The sequence below is a fragment of the Bombina bombina genome, chromosome 4, assembly GCF_027579735.1.
Source record: "Bombina bombina isolate aBomBom1 chromosome 4, aBomBom1.pri, whole genome shotgun sequence".
NCBI classification, from domain to species: Eukaryota; Metazoa; Chordata; class Amphibia; order Anura; family Bombinatoridae; genus Bombina; species Bombina bombina.
This window is the reverse complement of record NC_069502.1, coordinates 546,319,612-546,336,199: the sequence shown is the minus strand read 5'-3', so window position 1 is coordinate 546,336,199 and position 16,588 is coordinate 546,319,612. Positions and strand designations below refer to the sequence as shown.

General features: G+C 40.5%; 1 protein-coding gene across 1 annotated transcript in view; it reads left to right on the top strand.

Annotated features, from left to right (window-relative positions):
- Window positions 1–16,588, top strand: part of UBE3D (ubiquitin protein ligase E3D) — an 875,767-nt gene that overhangs the window by 23,209 nt on the left and 835,970 nt on the right. The window contains exon 2 of the mRNA XM_053712029.1: window positions 4,797–4,993. Within this exon, the coding sequence (XP_053568004.1) occupies window positions 4,797–4,993 (197 nt within the window). The remainder of the gene's footprint in view (window positions 1–4,796; window positions 4,994–16,588) is intronic.

The following is a 16,588-nucleotide window of genomic DNA, read 5'->3' as shown; positions in this document are numbered from 1 at the left end:
CGAATAGTTTCCATTTTGAACGATGGAACTCTGAGGAATTTGTTTAAGATCTTTAGATCCAAAATTGGTCTGAAGGTTCCCTCTTTTTTGGGAACCACAAACAGATTTGAATAAAATCCCTGTCCTTGTTCCATCTGTGGAACTGGATGGATCACTCCCATTATTAGGAGGTCTTGCACACAGCGTAAGAATGCCTCTTTCTTTATCTGGTTTACAGATAATCTCGAAAGGTGAAATCTCCCTTGTGGGGGGAAGCTTTGAAGTTCAGAAGATATCCCTGAGATATGATCTCCAACGCCCAGGGATCCTGAACATCTCTTGCCTGGGCGAAGAGAGAGAGTCTGCCCCCTACTAGATCCGTTGCCGGATAGGGGGCCGTTCCTTCATGCTGTCTTAGAGGCAGCAGAAGGCTTTCTGGCCTGCTTGCCTTTGCTCCAGGCCTGGTTAGATTTCCAGGCCGGCTTGGATTGCGCAAAAGTTCCCTCTTGTTTTGTAGCAGAGGAAGTTGATGCTGCACCTGCCTTGAAGTTTCGAAAGGCTCGAAAATTAGACTGTTTGGCCCTTGATTTGGCCCTGTCCTTAGGAAGGGTATGACCCTTACCTCCAGTAATGTCAGCAATAATTTCCTTCAAACCAGGCCCGAATAGGGTCTGCCCCTTGAAGGGAATGTTAAGTAATTTAGACTTTGAAGTCACGTCAGCTGACCAAGATTTAAGCCATAGCGCCCTACGCGCCTGGATGGCGAATCCAGAATTCTTAGCCGTTAGTTTAGTCAAATGAACAATGGCATCAGAAACAAAAGAATTAGCTAGCTTAAGTGTTCTAAGCTTGTCAAGTATTTCAGTCAATGGAGTAGCTGTCTGAAAGGCCTCTTCCAGAGACTCAAACCAGAACGCCGTAGCAGCAGTGACAGGAGCAATGCATGCAAGGGGCTGCAGGATAAAACCTTGTTGAATAATCATTTTCTTAAGGTAACCTTCTAATTTTTTATCCATTGGATCTGAAAAAGCACAACTGTCCTCGACAGGGATAGTGGTACGCTTTGCTAAAGTAGAAACTGCTCCCTCCACCTTAGGGACTGTCTGCCATAAGTCCCGTGTGGTGGCGTCTATTGGAAACATTTTTCTAAAAATAGGAGGGGGGGAAAAACGGCACACCGGGTCTGTCCCACTCCTTAGTAATAATTTCTGTAAACCTTTTAGGCATTGGAAAAACGTCACTACACACCGGCACCGCGTAGTATTTATCCAGTCTACACAATTTCTCTGGCACTGCAATTGTGTCACAGTCATTCAGAGCAGCTAAAACCTCTCCAAGCAACACCCGGAGGTTCTCAAGCTTAAATTTAAAATTGACATATCTGAATCAGGTTTCCCCGAGTCAGAGACGTCACCCACAGACTGAAGCTCTTCCTCAGCTTCTGCATATTGTGACGCAGTATCAGACATGGGCCTTAAAACATCTGCGCGCTCTGTATTACGTCTAACCCCAGAGCTATTGCGCTTTCCTCTGAATTCAGGCAGTCTGGCTAATACCGCTGACAGGGTATTATCCATGATTGCCGCCATGTCCTGCAAAGTAATCGCTATGGGCGTCTTTGATGTACTTGGCGCCATTTTAGCGTGAGTCCCTTGAGCGGGAGTCAAAGGGTCCGACACGTGGGGAGAGTTAGTCGGCATAACTTCCCCCTCGTCAGAATCCTCTGGTGATAATTCTTTTAAAGATAACAGCTGATCTTTGTTTAAAGTGAAATCAATACATTTAGTACACATTCTCCTATGGGGTTCCACCATGGCTTTTAAACATAATGAACAAGGAGTTTCCTCTATGTCAGACATGTTTATACAGACTAGCAAGCTTGGAAAACACTTTAAATCAAGTTAACAAGCAATATAAAAAAAAAAAAAAAAACGTTACTGTGCCTTTAAGAGAAACAAATATAACAGTGAAAAAAGGCAGTTAAACTAACGAAATGTTTACAGTGTATGTAACAAGTTAGCAGAGCATTGCACCCACTTGCAAATGGATGATTAACCCCTTAATACAAAAAACAGATTAATAAAAAGAAAAATATGTTTTTTAAACAGTCATAACAACTGCCACAGCTCCTACTTTTGAAGCCTTCTGAGCCCTTCAGAGATGTCCTATAGCATGCAGGGGACTGCTGAGGGAAGCTGAATGTCACAGTTTGTAATTTTAACTGCACCAACTGTAACTTTTATACTATAACAGTGGAAAGCCTCAGGAAACTGTTTCTAGGCAAAAATAAAGCCAGCCATGTGGAAAAAACTAGGCCCCAATAAGTTTTATCACCAAAGCATATATAAAAACGATTAAACATGCCAGCAAACGTTTTATATTGCACATTAATCAGAGTATATACCTCTGATAGCAAGCCTGATACTAGTCGCTATTAAATCACTGTATTTAGGCTTTAACTTACATTAATCCGGTATCAGCAGCATTTTCTAGCAAATTCCATCCCTAGAAAAACTTAAACTGCACATACCTTATTGCAGGATAACCTGCATGCCATTCTCCCTCTGAAGTTACCTCACTCCTCAGACATATGTGAGAACGGCAGTGGATCTTAGTTACTTCTGCTAAGATCATAGAAAAACGCAGGCAGATTCTTCTTCTAAATGCTGCCTGAGATAAAATAGTACACTCCGGTACCATTTAAAAACAATAAACTTTTGATTGAAGAAAAAACTAACTATATTTTACCACTTTCCTCTAACTACCTCCAGCTATGTTGAGAGCTTGCAAGAGAATGACTAGATATGGCAGTTAGGGGAGGAGCTATATAGCAGCTCTGCTGTGGGTGATCCTCTTGCAACTTCCTGTTGGGAAGGAGAATATCCCACAAGTAATGGATGATCCGTGGACTGGATACACCTAACAAGAGAAATTCCTGGTCTTTAAGGAGAGTCCTACAGATAATAAAGTTGAAGGGATCCTAAACCCACATTTTTTCTTTAATGTTTCAGACAGAGCATGCAATTTAAAGGGACAGTCTAGTCAAAATTAAACTTTCATGATTCAGATAGGGCATGCAATTTTAAACAACTTTCCAATTGACTTTTATCATCAATTTGTTTTTTGTTTTCTTGGTGGTATTTTTGAAAAGCTCATCCTAGGTAGACTCAAACTGATTTCAAAACCATTGAAAACCGCCACTAAGCTCAGAGCATTTTGAAAGTTTTTCACAGTTAGACAGTACTAGTTCATGTGTGTCATATAGATAACATTGTGCTCACTCCCATGGAGTTATTTAGGATGCAATGATTGGCTAAACGGCATGTCTGTCAAAAGCACTCAGATAAGGGGGCAGTCTGCAGAGGCTTAGATAATCACAGAGCTAAAACATATATTAATATAACTGTGTTGGTTATGGAAAACTGGGGAATGTATAATAAAGGGATTATCTATCTTTTTAAACAATAACAATTTTAGTGTAGACTGTCCCTTTAAAGCAACTTTCAAATTTACTCCTATTATCAATTTTTCTTCCTTATCTTGCTATCTTTTTGAAAAGCAAGAATTTAAGCTATGAGGCCGGCCCATTTTTGGTTCAGCACCTGGGTTGCGCTTGCTGATTGGTGGCTAAATGTAGCCACCAATCAGCAAGCTCTATCCAGGGTGCTGAACAAAAAATGGGCCGGCTCCTTAGCTTAGATTCCTTCTTTTTCAAATAAAGATAGCAAGAGAACAAAGAATAATTGATAATAGGAGTAAATTAGAAAGTTGCTTTAAATTGAATGTTCTGTCTGAATCATTAAAAAAATATATTTGGTTTAGGATCCCTTTAAAGTTACATATTTTGACATCCAATCATACGTCCAATGAAATTGGCTATTTTCTACTTCACATTAGGTACACTTATGTACTGAAAGGCAACCTACCTGCAATCAAAAACATATGCCCTGTCTGTGGATTTCTGGCTAATATCCCTATAGCTTCAAAGTCAAAATTAAACAGCTGGTGTAACATTCATATGAATATTAAAACTGTGAGACTAATGTTGCATTCTTATATAATCCTTATTCAAATATATATATATATATACTGTATACTGTTTACAGTCTCTCAAGTCGCTTCCACTCTCATTCACGCCAATAATCCCAGTAAACCATCTGGTTTTGTCACAAGTGACTTTGTCAGTTATGTTATTAGACACAATATAGGGAATCATTCTTTTTCTATTACTGTAATTCTTGATTAATATATATGTTTTCAACAGAGGATACCAAGAGAACAAATTAAATGTGATAATAGAAAATAAATTGAAATGTCTCTTAAAATTGCATGCTGTATCTCAATTTTTTACTTTTTAATTTTCATATCCCTTTAATGTTATAGAAGCACAGTAGAATTTCTAAATTTGAAATATCCCAAACATGTTTATACATTTTTTCCCCTTTAAGGGAATTTCCAGACAGAATAGATTGCAAAACAAGTTTGTAACTTTATTAAAAGACTGCTTAACATTTTAACTAGGTGCCGGGCTCAGAAGCTTCAAAACTTATAATGCTGCCTTAGTCTAATGATTTCAGCTCTTCTACTTCTATAATTAGATTTATGAAAAGAAAGGAATGTGTATTGATTCAAAAACCTTGTTTTATTTTTGTGGTCCTAAAAGAAAGTAATTTGCTGGAATGTACAGCTGCTAAAATACATGTAAAAGGCAGAATTGTGTTCAAAATGTTACAGGGGCTATTGTATTTGTGATATGTAAAATAATATTATGTTTGTCAAGTTGGTAACATGTCCTACTAATTTGTTTTACATTTTAGTGGTTTTGAAGGCAAAGGATTTCCAGTAGATGTTACTGTGAGTCCATCATCCATACAAATACAATGTCTGGAGGGTTGTGAGAGGATCTGCCTACCCGATGAGATAAAACTGGTCCCTTCTTCATGCCGATACCTGCAGCACATAGCTGGAGAAGGTTTACATGTGCGCCTGCAAGTACAGGTTAACTGCAATACAGGTACTGTCTTCATGCAGTCTCAATTGCTTATTAGTTTTTTTTATTTGAATGTTGCCATCAAAATGATTTACGTTAAAAAAATAAATCTCTCACTTCCACAATGATCTTCAAGGGTGCCAGCAAAGTGATGCATATAACAAATAGAAGGCAGACTTTGTCTTTGGATTTTAAAAATAACACTTTATTAATGCAAATGTCCCCAAAAATTAACATTTACACTGTCCCCAATGATCAAAAGTGATCATTTTATTGGGATGAAACAGTATCCCCTATATAAAGGGGGTTCCGCGCTTCCGTAAATTCAGTGTGCAGCGACCGCATGAAGAGCAGGGCTTGTGGAAGAGAGCTGCAGAAAAGAAGATGCAAAGTGGAGACGGCGGAAGAGGCTGCCAAAGTCTGCCTCCTTTGCCAAGAGCCAGAATTAATAGGGCCCGGACGTGGATGAAGATTGCGGAGAGGCTGCTGAAGTCTGTCTGCCCCGTTTCGAAGATGTGCCCCCGGCGCCAGGAGCTGGCATTAAGAGGGCCTTAATGTAGATAAAGATTGCGGAGTGGAGGTGAACCTATTACTTAACAAAAAACAAAGAAAAAACAATTCTTAACTTAACAAAAAAACATGTAGTGGTACTATTAAGTGGCCCTACTCCCCTATCCTGTCATATCAAGCCTCGTCTGAGTCCTAGAGGAGGATGGTATGGTGAATTTGAGCCTTGATTCTCTATAAGGGTAAGTCCTTTAAATAAACATGAGCTGTCGTATTGTCTCCTCTCCCCTATTCCGTTTTCTCCTGCATTATCCAGTAAAACCAAACTTTAAGGAATTGATCTCTCCCTGGATAGTCGCGGCTATATCTGACATACAGGCCCATTTATCAAGCTCCGTATGGAGCTTGAAGGGCCGTGTTTCTGGCGAGTCTTCAGACTCGCCAGAAACACAACTTATGAAGCAGCGGTCTAAAGACCGCTGCTCCATAACCCTGTCCGCCTGCTCTGAACAGGCGGACAGGAATCGCCAGACATCAACCCGATCGAATACGATCGGGTTGATTGACAGCTCCCTGCTGGCGGCCGATTGGCCGCGAGTCAGCAGGGGGCGGCGTTGCACCAGCAGCTCTTGTGAGCTGCTGGTGCAATGTTAAATGCGGAGAGCGTATTGCTCTCCGCATTTAGCGAGGTCTTGCGGACCTGATCCGCAGTGTCGGATCAGGTCCGCAAGCCCTTTGATAAATGGGCCTGATTGAGTATATATGTGTTCTATTTTATCTAGCACTTCAGTCCAGGTTGGGGCCCCTACCTTCCAGTGCCTGGCTATTCAAATCCTGGTTGCTGTGCATAAATTCTTGATGAACGTATTAATTGCTTTGTTGTACGGTTTGAGCTTGTGATTTAGAAGAGCCTGAGCTGCGGTTAGAACAATTGGGTCTCCCAGCACTCTGCCTAAAAGCCTCTGTAACTGCTTCCATATACTTCTAATCCCAGGACATTCCCACCACATATGTATGTATGTCCCCCTAGCCCTGCATCCTCTATAGCAACTTGTAGTACCCTCAGAGGAAAAATGTTGTGTCCTCTCTGGGGTAAGGTACCATCTAAAGACCGTCTTAATACAGTTCTCCCTTAGATCCGTGTTAATCAGTCCCCTGCTTGAGTTAGAAAATCAGGTTCCATGTATGTCTTGGGAGGTCAAGCCCTGTATCTTGTGACCATTTATGTGTAATCTGCAGGTATAAAAACCATTGTAGTTTCAAAGGTTAAATTCTATCTTGTATACAGGAAAACAATTGTTTATGGTTACCTTCCAAAAAGTCAGCCACTCTGTAAAGTCCCTTATTGGCCCATTTCCCCACCTGTGTCTGTACATCTGAGTGTAAAAGAAATTTAATTGGTTTGGACCTAGAATTTGCATTAGTCAGTTTCCCAGTGAATACTTTCCAGACCTGTATGGTGTCACTAGTAGCATAGGTTTTATAATTGTGGCTGTTAAATGTGTGGTCTACGTTACACAGGATTGCGTCGGGATTTATAACCACCCAGATCTGTCTCAAGTCTGGTCCATAGGATATTATGGTCGTTCTTACTCAGTAAAGAAGCCTGTGCCAGTCTGTCCACGTGGAAGTAATCAGTCAAATTCGGAAGGCCTACTCCACCCAGTTGTCTGTGTTGGGATAGTATATGTGAGGATATTCTACCTCTTCTGTCTCCTCTCAGGAAAGTGATTAGAGAAGCCTGTAGTTTTTGTAAATCCGATCTAGCTACCCTGATTGGAAGGGCCCTGAAGAGATACAAAATTCTTGGGAGGATATTCATTTTAATCGCTTAGAGCCTGCCATACCAGGAGAATCTGCAGGTTCCCCATTTTTTAAGATCTCTATTGATTGCGGTATAGAGGGGGGCATAGTTTAAATTATAGAGTTTATGATAGGAGTCTGATAGCTTGATGCCCAAGTACGTAATTGACTTTGACATTTAAATTCATTTAAATTCAAAGTTGGTCTCGATCATCTCTTTAGTAAGTGGCGGAAGGTGTATGGGTAAAGCCTCACTCTTATCTAAATTAATCTTATAGCCCGAGACAAGTGAGAAATCATGCATAGTTTGGTATAGGTTGGGGAGGGATATCAGTGGTTTAGTCAATGTCAAGAGGACATCATCCACGAATAAAGACAGTTTGTATTCCGATTCTCCCACCCCCACCCCTGAAATATCTGGATTGTTCCTAATACATGCAGCTAGGGGCTCCATACACAAGGCAAACAACAATGGGGATAGGGGGCACCCTTGCCGGGTACCATTCAGAACCCTTATCGTTTTAGACTGGAACCCTGCTGCCCTGATTGCTGCTGTCGGGTGAGAATAAAGACCTCCTATAGCCTTCATAAAGGCCCCTCCGAAACCCATCTCCGTCAAAGCTGTGCGCACATTTGTCCAATCTATTCTACAAACGCCTTCTCCGCGTCCAGAGACAGGAGCAGAGAAGGCATTTCTTTCTCCCTCAAATAATCTACCAGGGATATAGTTTTTCTCACATTGTCCGGTGCCTCCCTATCTGAAATAAATCCAACTTGGTCTGGGTGGACCAGGCTCGGGGCTAGCTTCTTCAGCCTATTTGCCAAAATTTTGGTAAGGATTTTCACATCCTGATTTATCAGGGAGATTGGTCTATAGCTTTGGCATTTCTCGGGGGTTCTTACCGGACTTGGGAATCACCACTATCCTAGCGCTCAGTTCCTCTGGTGGGATAGCTTTGCCCTGCATAACGTCATTACAGAATTTCTGTAAGTGGGGAGCCAGTTCAGTTTTAAACAATTTATAGTATTCCCTGGGAAACCATCCGGCCCTGGGGCCTTGCCTGCTTTCAGGTCTTTAATTGCCAAAATAATTCCCCCCCCCCTGGTAACCTCAGCATTTAGCTCCTCACTATCTTGTTCGCTTAGTCTCTTTAATTTTGCGTCTGCTAGAAGTTTTTTAAGTAGTTCCTATGTTCGAGGGGATAGCTCAACCTTCTTACTGTCATAGAGATTGGAGTAATAATCTGCGAATGTGTCCTCTATCTCCTGGGGGTGAGAGGTGTGTGTACCATCTGCTTTCTGTATGGTAGGGATAGCAAAGCTCTTAGTCTTTTCCCTGATTTTGTGGGCTAGATATCTGTCAAGCTTGTTAGAGTATATAAAATATTGAGCCTTCAATTTTTGAATTGCCCTGATTCAGTTGGAGTCTAGAATTTTGGCTGAGGCTTTTCTCTTCAGCTGAAGTGTTTTATATGTAGAGATAGCAGATGTTTTTTGATGGTGTTTCTCCAATTCCCTTATCTCTGTCTGTAGCTGATTTATTGTGTCAGTAGCCTTTTTAATAGCTATCATTTTTTGTTTTATCAATAGGCCCCTGAGGTACGGCTTATGGACTGACATGTGTTTATAGTATTAGCAGTGGATCCTACGTTTAAGGACCAATATTCCTCCAGCTTCTTGGAGAAGGTCTGTTGTACATGTTGGGGACTAAGCGTCATCGGGTCAAAGGTCCACGACCGCTGCCTTTGTGTGCTAATTATACCCGTCATTTCTACTTGTATAAGTGAATTATCAGACCATACGCAAGACTGTATCGAGGAAGAGGTAACATTAGGCAACAATATTTGGCTAACAAAGATATAGTCCAGCCTAGAATACGATTTATTTGCGTGCGAGTAAAATGTGTAATCTGATGTCTGCCCATATTTGGCCTCCCATGTTTCTAATATGTTGTGCATAGTCAGGGACTCCCTTACGGCTTTCACTATGGTGTTATGTCTGTGTTGTTTGTTAGTTATTCTAGCTGTGTCTATGTTCTTGAAGGGAGCTAAAGAAATGTTAAAATCCCCTGCTAAAATAATACGAGACTGGGACCACTGTGTTAGTAGTTGGGAAATCTGTCGAAAAAAAAATCTTGTTTCTCGTTGGGGGCATATACATTACATATGGTAACCTGAGTGTTGTGAGTACACCCTCTAACAATGAGGTATCTACCATTTGGATCAGTAATCACTTAGTCTGTGTGAAACTGGAGCAATTGGTGGATAAGAATAGAAACCCCCCTCTTTTTTGTATGTGTTGAGTGATAATGTAAAGAGAATTGTTTCGTCAAGTATTGGGGAATTACTGCGTTGGTGAGGTGCGTTTCCTGTAGCATTATAAGATTTGCCCCTGCCCTAGAGTATTGGGTGAGTGCTGTTTTCCTTTTCACGTCCGTGTTGAGGCCTCTCACATTATGTGAGATAATTTTAACATTTCTAGTCATCAGTCATGTTGTATTTATCTAGATACTTAACCCTTACCCTTCCTTCCCTTTCAGTGCAGCGCCTAGTACCACAGTTATAAAACATTAACAAACAATTTAAACAATTCCATAGTTGAACCTTAAAATAAATAAACCATGGATGAGCTAGTAGCCCATATCTTATCACTATACATTAATTTACATTATCTAACGGTGAATATAGAACAGCAAAGGTGCAATGAAAACATTTTGTACTGGTATATACATTTTGAGTGTGCAGGGGAGTCCTGGATAGTATTTTCACCCAGCTACCACACCCTCCCTCCATTATTAAAACTTCTCCCCTTCATATGCCAAGAAAATAATACGTAAGGAGAAAGTCCTTCCTTCATGAAGAGTCCCAGAGTCTTGGTTTTGTCTCTTTTAATCAGCTCCTGTTGCTTTAGTCTCTGGCAAACCCCCCAACTTTACCCCCTTGACAAGTATCCCCTGTTCCCTTGTTGGAAAATGTAGAGTCAGTTAACAGGACCATTAGTTCAGAGACTCTAAATGGAATAACAGGCAATCCACAAGAGATGCACAGCCAGAGTCCTCAGACAAGTTTGCCCCTTTGTACATATGTTCAGGGCTTCAGGTTTTCTCTTTCTTCTTGGAGACTCTCGTCCAGCTCTGTCTCTGTGGTAGAGAGCGAGCTGTACTTCGCTCCGTGGTCCCCTTTTCGACTTAATCAGAGGTCAGCCGAGGGGCCTCCAGCCCCAGATGGCCACAGATATCAGGGATGTCCCGGACTTCCTTTATGGTATATGTAATCCCATTATGGATAATGATGAGTGCAAAGGGGAATCCCCATCTGCAGTTGATGTCATTTTTCCTCAACAGTGAAGTAAGCAGTCTCATAGCTCCTCTCATCTGAAGGGTCCTCAGACAGAGATCCTGAAAGAACTGGACGACCGAGCCCTGAAACTTGAAGGTCGGATTCTTCCTGGAGGCCGCCAGAACAGCCTCCTTCTCTTGGAAGCGGAACATGCGAACCATAACATCCCTAGGTGGGGCTTCCCCCCTAGGTTTTGCCCTTAAGGCCCTGTGGGCCCTTTCCATATGAAAGCATCCTTCTTCAGAGTGTCCTGTAAGGGCCTGAAATAACTGAATTAGGTACCGTTCCAGTTCAGTGGGTGTTACAGATTCCAGAATCCCCTTCAGCCGAAAATTGCATCTGCGGATACGGTTTTTGAGATCCTCCATTCTATCTTGTGTTATTTCGAGGTCTTGCTGGTGTTGCGTCACCTGCTGGGAAAAAGATGTAACTTCCTCCCTGAATGTAGTTTCGCTGTCTTCCAGGGCAGAGACCCTATTGCCCATCTCTTGGATATCTTGTTTGATCGCTGCCAAGCTATTTGTTACAGTGTTCTGCATAGCGTCCATTTTCTCCCATAGCTTATTAAGGCTTGAGGATATATCTTGTTTTTAGACCAGATTTTTAATATCCAGCTTCTTGACTGGGGCATGATCTTGTCCCTGCAGTAAAACAGTGGTGTCCATATCTGTCTCCTCCTCTTGGTCAGTTAGTAGGGCGTCTGCAGCTTTATCTCCCTTCACTTGCTTAAAAAAGTGGTGAGTGGCAGGTGTTTTACCCCCTTGGGCAGGTTTAGCTGATTTTCTGACAGACATAATAGGATGGATATCCCTAAGTATCACAGTGCTTGTGGGTTCTATCTGCCTCTTGCAGAGATCCCTACCCCCCAGCAATAATACAGCAAGAGAAAGCCTCTAGCAGCAATGTGTCCCCTCTTCTCAATGTAGGAGCTCCCTGATTTTACTGATTTAAGGACCTCAGTCCGTGTAGTAGCTCAAAGGGGTAGTTACAAAGTGTAGGCAATGTGCCCTCCTCAGCTTAACTCTTCTTATAAATATATTAAATTGTTCTGTAAACTGTACAAGGCATCCCCTCTGCCCCTTTGAGTGAGCTATAGTCCTCCAACTGCAGCGCACCTCTGCCTGTGAGGATCAATTATCAGGCCAGATGTGGGGTATTAATCCCTGTGCCCTTTCTAATTTTCAGCTCTGCAGCTTATGGAGTCTGTCTCTGGCAGCGTATCTCATATTATGTGTCCACACTCCCTCGGGGATGTACTGTGCCCAGACCAAAGTCTCCTACTCAAGGAGTTCATCACCCTGCTGTATTTTTTACCCTCCAGAGTGCCACGTAGTCTCCCAAGATGGCCGCCGCCTACTTCACACATGGCCCCACTGGGAGCGATCTCCTCCTAGATACATGACCTGGATCCATTTCTGTCTCCTTTGCAGGTACTCAGGCGATCATGTCCTGATTTCCCCTCCGGGGGACATGAGAATCTGAGCCGGATTTGGAGGTTGCTGGCTCCCCTACACCTAGCTATACACGGAGCTACTCCACTATGCGACTTTCTCCATTTCGCTCCAGGCTCCGCCCCCAGTAAGCAATGAGTAATAATAGAGTCCAAATATACTTTTTAGAATGTATATTGTTACAATAGGCATTAGTATTACAATTGTATAATTATATAACAAGCATGCAGTTATGTAATACTATAATTATAATGCAACTGTCAAAAAAATAAACATCAAGCAAGAATATCTACATTTTAATTTATATCCAATACTTAAACTAATATGCATTATACATGACCATGCATTTTATTTCAAACATAGATATAATGTAGTCTGGCCTTGCATTGATAATCAATATTTAAAATGTTTATACATGTATTTTGCATAATGTTTTAAGTATTGCATATACATTTAAAATGTTTTTATTAGATTGTGTTTTAGTGATAACATAGATACATATGTTAAAATATATATTTTCACGGGCTGCTGAACGACATTGGAGGAAATCACGCACCCCTTCTGATTTCTTGCATTATAAATTCATCCTTAAAGGGACATGAAACCCAATTTTTTTTCTTTCATTATTCAGATAGAGAATACAGTTTTTAACAATTTTCTAATTTATTTCTACTATCTAATTTGTTTCATAATCTTGGTATCATTTGTTGAAGGAGCAGCAAAGCACTAATGGTTTCTAACTGAACTTATGGGTGAGCCAATCACAATCAATATATATGCAGCTACCAATCAACAGCTAGAACCTAGGTTCTCTGCTGCTCCTGAGCTTTGCTAGATAAAGCTTTCAGCAAAGGATAACAATGAGAAGGAAGCAAATTAAATAATAGAAGTAAATTGGAAATTTGTTTTAAATTGTATTCTCTATCTGAATCATGAAAGAAATTTTTTGGGTTTCATGTCTTTTTAAGTCATACAACTCTGCCCTCAGCCTGGCCAAACAAGTCTATTTCTCCTCCCTTGTGTCATCTCACGCATCAAACCCCAAATAGCTGTGCTCAATCTTTAACTCCCTTCTACGCCCACCTGCACCTCCATCCACTACCAAATTCACTGCTTAGATGATTGCTGATCACTTCAAAAATAAAATTGACACCATTAGAAAAGATATCTACACCTCACACCCCTTAAACCCAGCCCTCCTACCCACCCCTTCTATTAACAAAACTCTCTGCTACTTCCCTCCTGTAACAGAGGAAGAAGTCTCTGTACTCCTATCTTCGGCTCATCTATTTCTTCACAACTTCTTCCCTCTCTCTCTGCTTCACTAACCTCCACCCTAACTCACATCTTTAACCAGTCTCTCACTGATGGCATATTTCCTGATACATTCAAGCATGCGTCAATCACACCCTTTCTAACTATTTACCGGTCTCCTTACTTTCCTTTGTTTTGAAATTATATTGGTCTATAATCAGCAAACTCAATTTCTCACAACTAACTCCTTACTTTATCCACTATAATCTGGTTTCCGCCCTAAACACTCGACAGAAACCGCTCTTACTAAAGTAGCAAATGACCTGAGCAAATGACCTGTTATCAGCAAAAGCAAAGGGCCACTTCTCCTTACTAATTCTTCTTGACCTATCCACTGCTTTTGACCCTAGAAGCAGAACTTTTTTCACGTTTTTTTTTTATATTGAAAAATGTTCTGCAGGTTATTTTGAAATTAAATTCAATTTATATTAGGCTGTTACACTAAAGCACCATTTTAGCTGCAAGGTGTTGATTAACTGGATAATAAAGCAATTTTTAAATTTTTATATATTGCAAAAGTTGAAAATCTTGTTGCAAATTAGCTGCAGAGGGGAAAAAAATGACATTTTTAGTTTTTAAACTGTCTCTTAAATAAATTAGTTTCATTTGCTCTTGGTCTAACATCACATAATTATAAGGTAAAAATTTAGTAATAAAAAAGGTGCATAGCTCACAAGAATGTCTTACATTCAGGAGACACAGCTTTGCAGACCAGGAAAGGCCAAGGGCGGGATTGTAAAAATCCATTAGAGCCAGTCCTGCTCCATATTTCACTCTTTCCTTGAAACAGCACTTGGCTGTGGCTGCACTGTGTTATGGAAAACTTGAACATGGAAGCCAAAACACAGTGCTGTTTGAAGAGAACAGAAGCCAGATCCTGCATTTGTCCTGTCCTTTATGCAGGCATGCTGCATTTTTTGTGATGACGTCTCAGATCACTGCATGTTCTACCTTGGGGCTTTCGACCATCCTCCCCTCCTAAAAATCCTACATTAATTTGGTTCCAAGACACATCCCTCTCCTGGTTTGCTTCATATCTCTTAAACCGCTCGTTTTCAGTTTCCTTTAACAACATATCTTGCGATTCTATGCCTCTCTCTGTTGGAGTCTTGGGTGGTTTGCTTTTCTCTAGCTATACATCTTACATTGGAAAACTTATAGCCTCTTAAGGCTTCCAATACCACTTATATGCTGATGATACCCAAATCTATCTTTGCTCTCCTGATATCTCTCCCTCTTTACTCAACCAGATTTCTAACTGCCTCTCTGCAATTTCCTCTTGGATGTCTTCACACTACCTCCAACTCAATCTGTCCAAAACTGAGATGCCTCTTCACCCCCCCCCCCCTCTTCAAGACATCTGACATTATTCTGACGTTCGGAGACTCTCTTCTCAACACCTCACCCCAGGTCCGCTGTCTTCAGGTCACACGACTCAGAACTTTCAACCCACAAATACAAGCACTTACCAAATCCTGCCGTGCACACCTACGCAACATTTCCAGAATTCGTCCCTTCCATCAAACTACAAAAATACAAATTAATTCCCTCATTTTGTCACACATTGACTATTGCAATCTACTTCTAAATGGCCTTCCAAAACACTGCCTCCAATCTATTATGAGTGCTTCAACTAGACTCATCCACCTAAGTCGCCGATCTACATCAGCTGCTCCGCTCTCAACACTGGCTCCCTATACACTCCAGAATACAATTTAAAGTATTAACCCTAACTTACAAAGCTCTCTACAGCCTCACTCTTAACTATATTACCTCTCTCATCTCCAAATATCCCCCATCCCGTCACCTTCGATCAACTTCTGACCTATGTCTCTCCACTCCTGTTATCTCTTATGTCCCACTCCAGTCTCCAAGACTTCTCACGTGCTGCTCCTTTCCTCTGAAACTCTCTACCTTGCCTATTCAGAGAGGCTTACCATCTCTCCTCCTAACTAAAATATTTTTTGAACTGCCTGACTCACTGCTGTAACTATAATCCATGTGACAAGCTACCCAAAACCTTATGTCTCTACACCCTCAACCTGTAGACTGTGATCTCTCCAGAGCAGGGCCCTCTTCCTCCTGTACTAGATTTGTTTACTTTATGTTTTTTATTTTATCACAAATCCTTGTCATTGTATACCCCTATCTTTGTACCCAGTGCTACGGAATTGTGTGGCGCTATACAAATAAATGTTAATAATAATAATTTATGTTATAGCAGTCCGTAGCATAAAATAATATTTTTTATAACAGGCATGCAATTATGTAGAACTATTAATTATACTGTCTTTAATATAAAAAATAAACACAACAAGCAACATTAATTACATTTTAATTTATATGCAAATATTTAAATAATATGCATTCTACATTACAATGCAATATTTTAAGTATTGAATACTAATGCTAAAGCCCTTGTACACGGGCCAAAATCCCCATCCACTTGGATCCCCTCTCCCTCCTTCCCGTTCCCTGCCGCTCTCAATGTCCCGCAAGAGTTAAATTGTTTTGCAGTTAATTATCAGCTCAACCCTGCCAAGGTCATTTAGAGACATATATGTGTGAAGGTGAGGCTTTTGAAGCCTGCCATATGCACTTTCAATTCTCAGAAGTGGGAATAATGTAATTTTGAGATAGTACACTTATACTGATGTGAAGCCAATCTTAATTATGATCATTGCAAAGATCATATTATAATAATAAAATATTCAAAACCTATTTACTCATGTTCTACACAACTGAGATTGTTTAACTGTGAATATATATTTTGTGATACATTAACTCTCAGGAAATTGATATGTGTTTCTAGAGTGCTTAAAGGTACATAAACCCCCAACATTTTCTTTAATGGTTTAGGTAGAACATACAATTTTAAACAACTTTCCAGTTTACTTCTATTATCAAATTTGCTTCATTCTCTTGGTATCATTTGTTGAAGAAGTAGTAATGAACTACTGGTTTCTAGCTGAACTCATGGGTGAGCCAATGACAATAGGGGTGTGTGGGTGTGGGTGTATGTGTGTGTATATATATATATATATATATATATATATATATATATATATATATATATATATATATATATATATATATATATATATATATATATATATGCAGGAAATAAGGATTTTTCAATGTTACCATTTAATGTAACGTTTCGGGGTATTATCCCCTTTGTCAGACAAGACAAAATAAGAATGTTC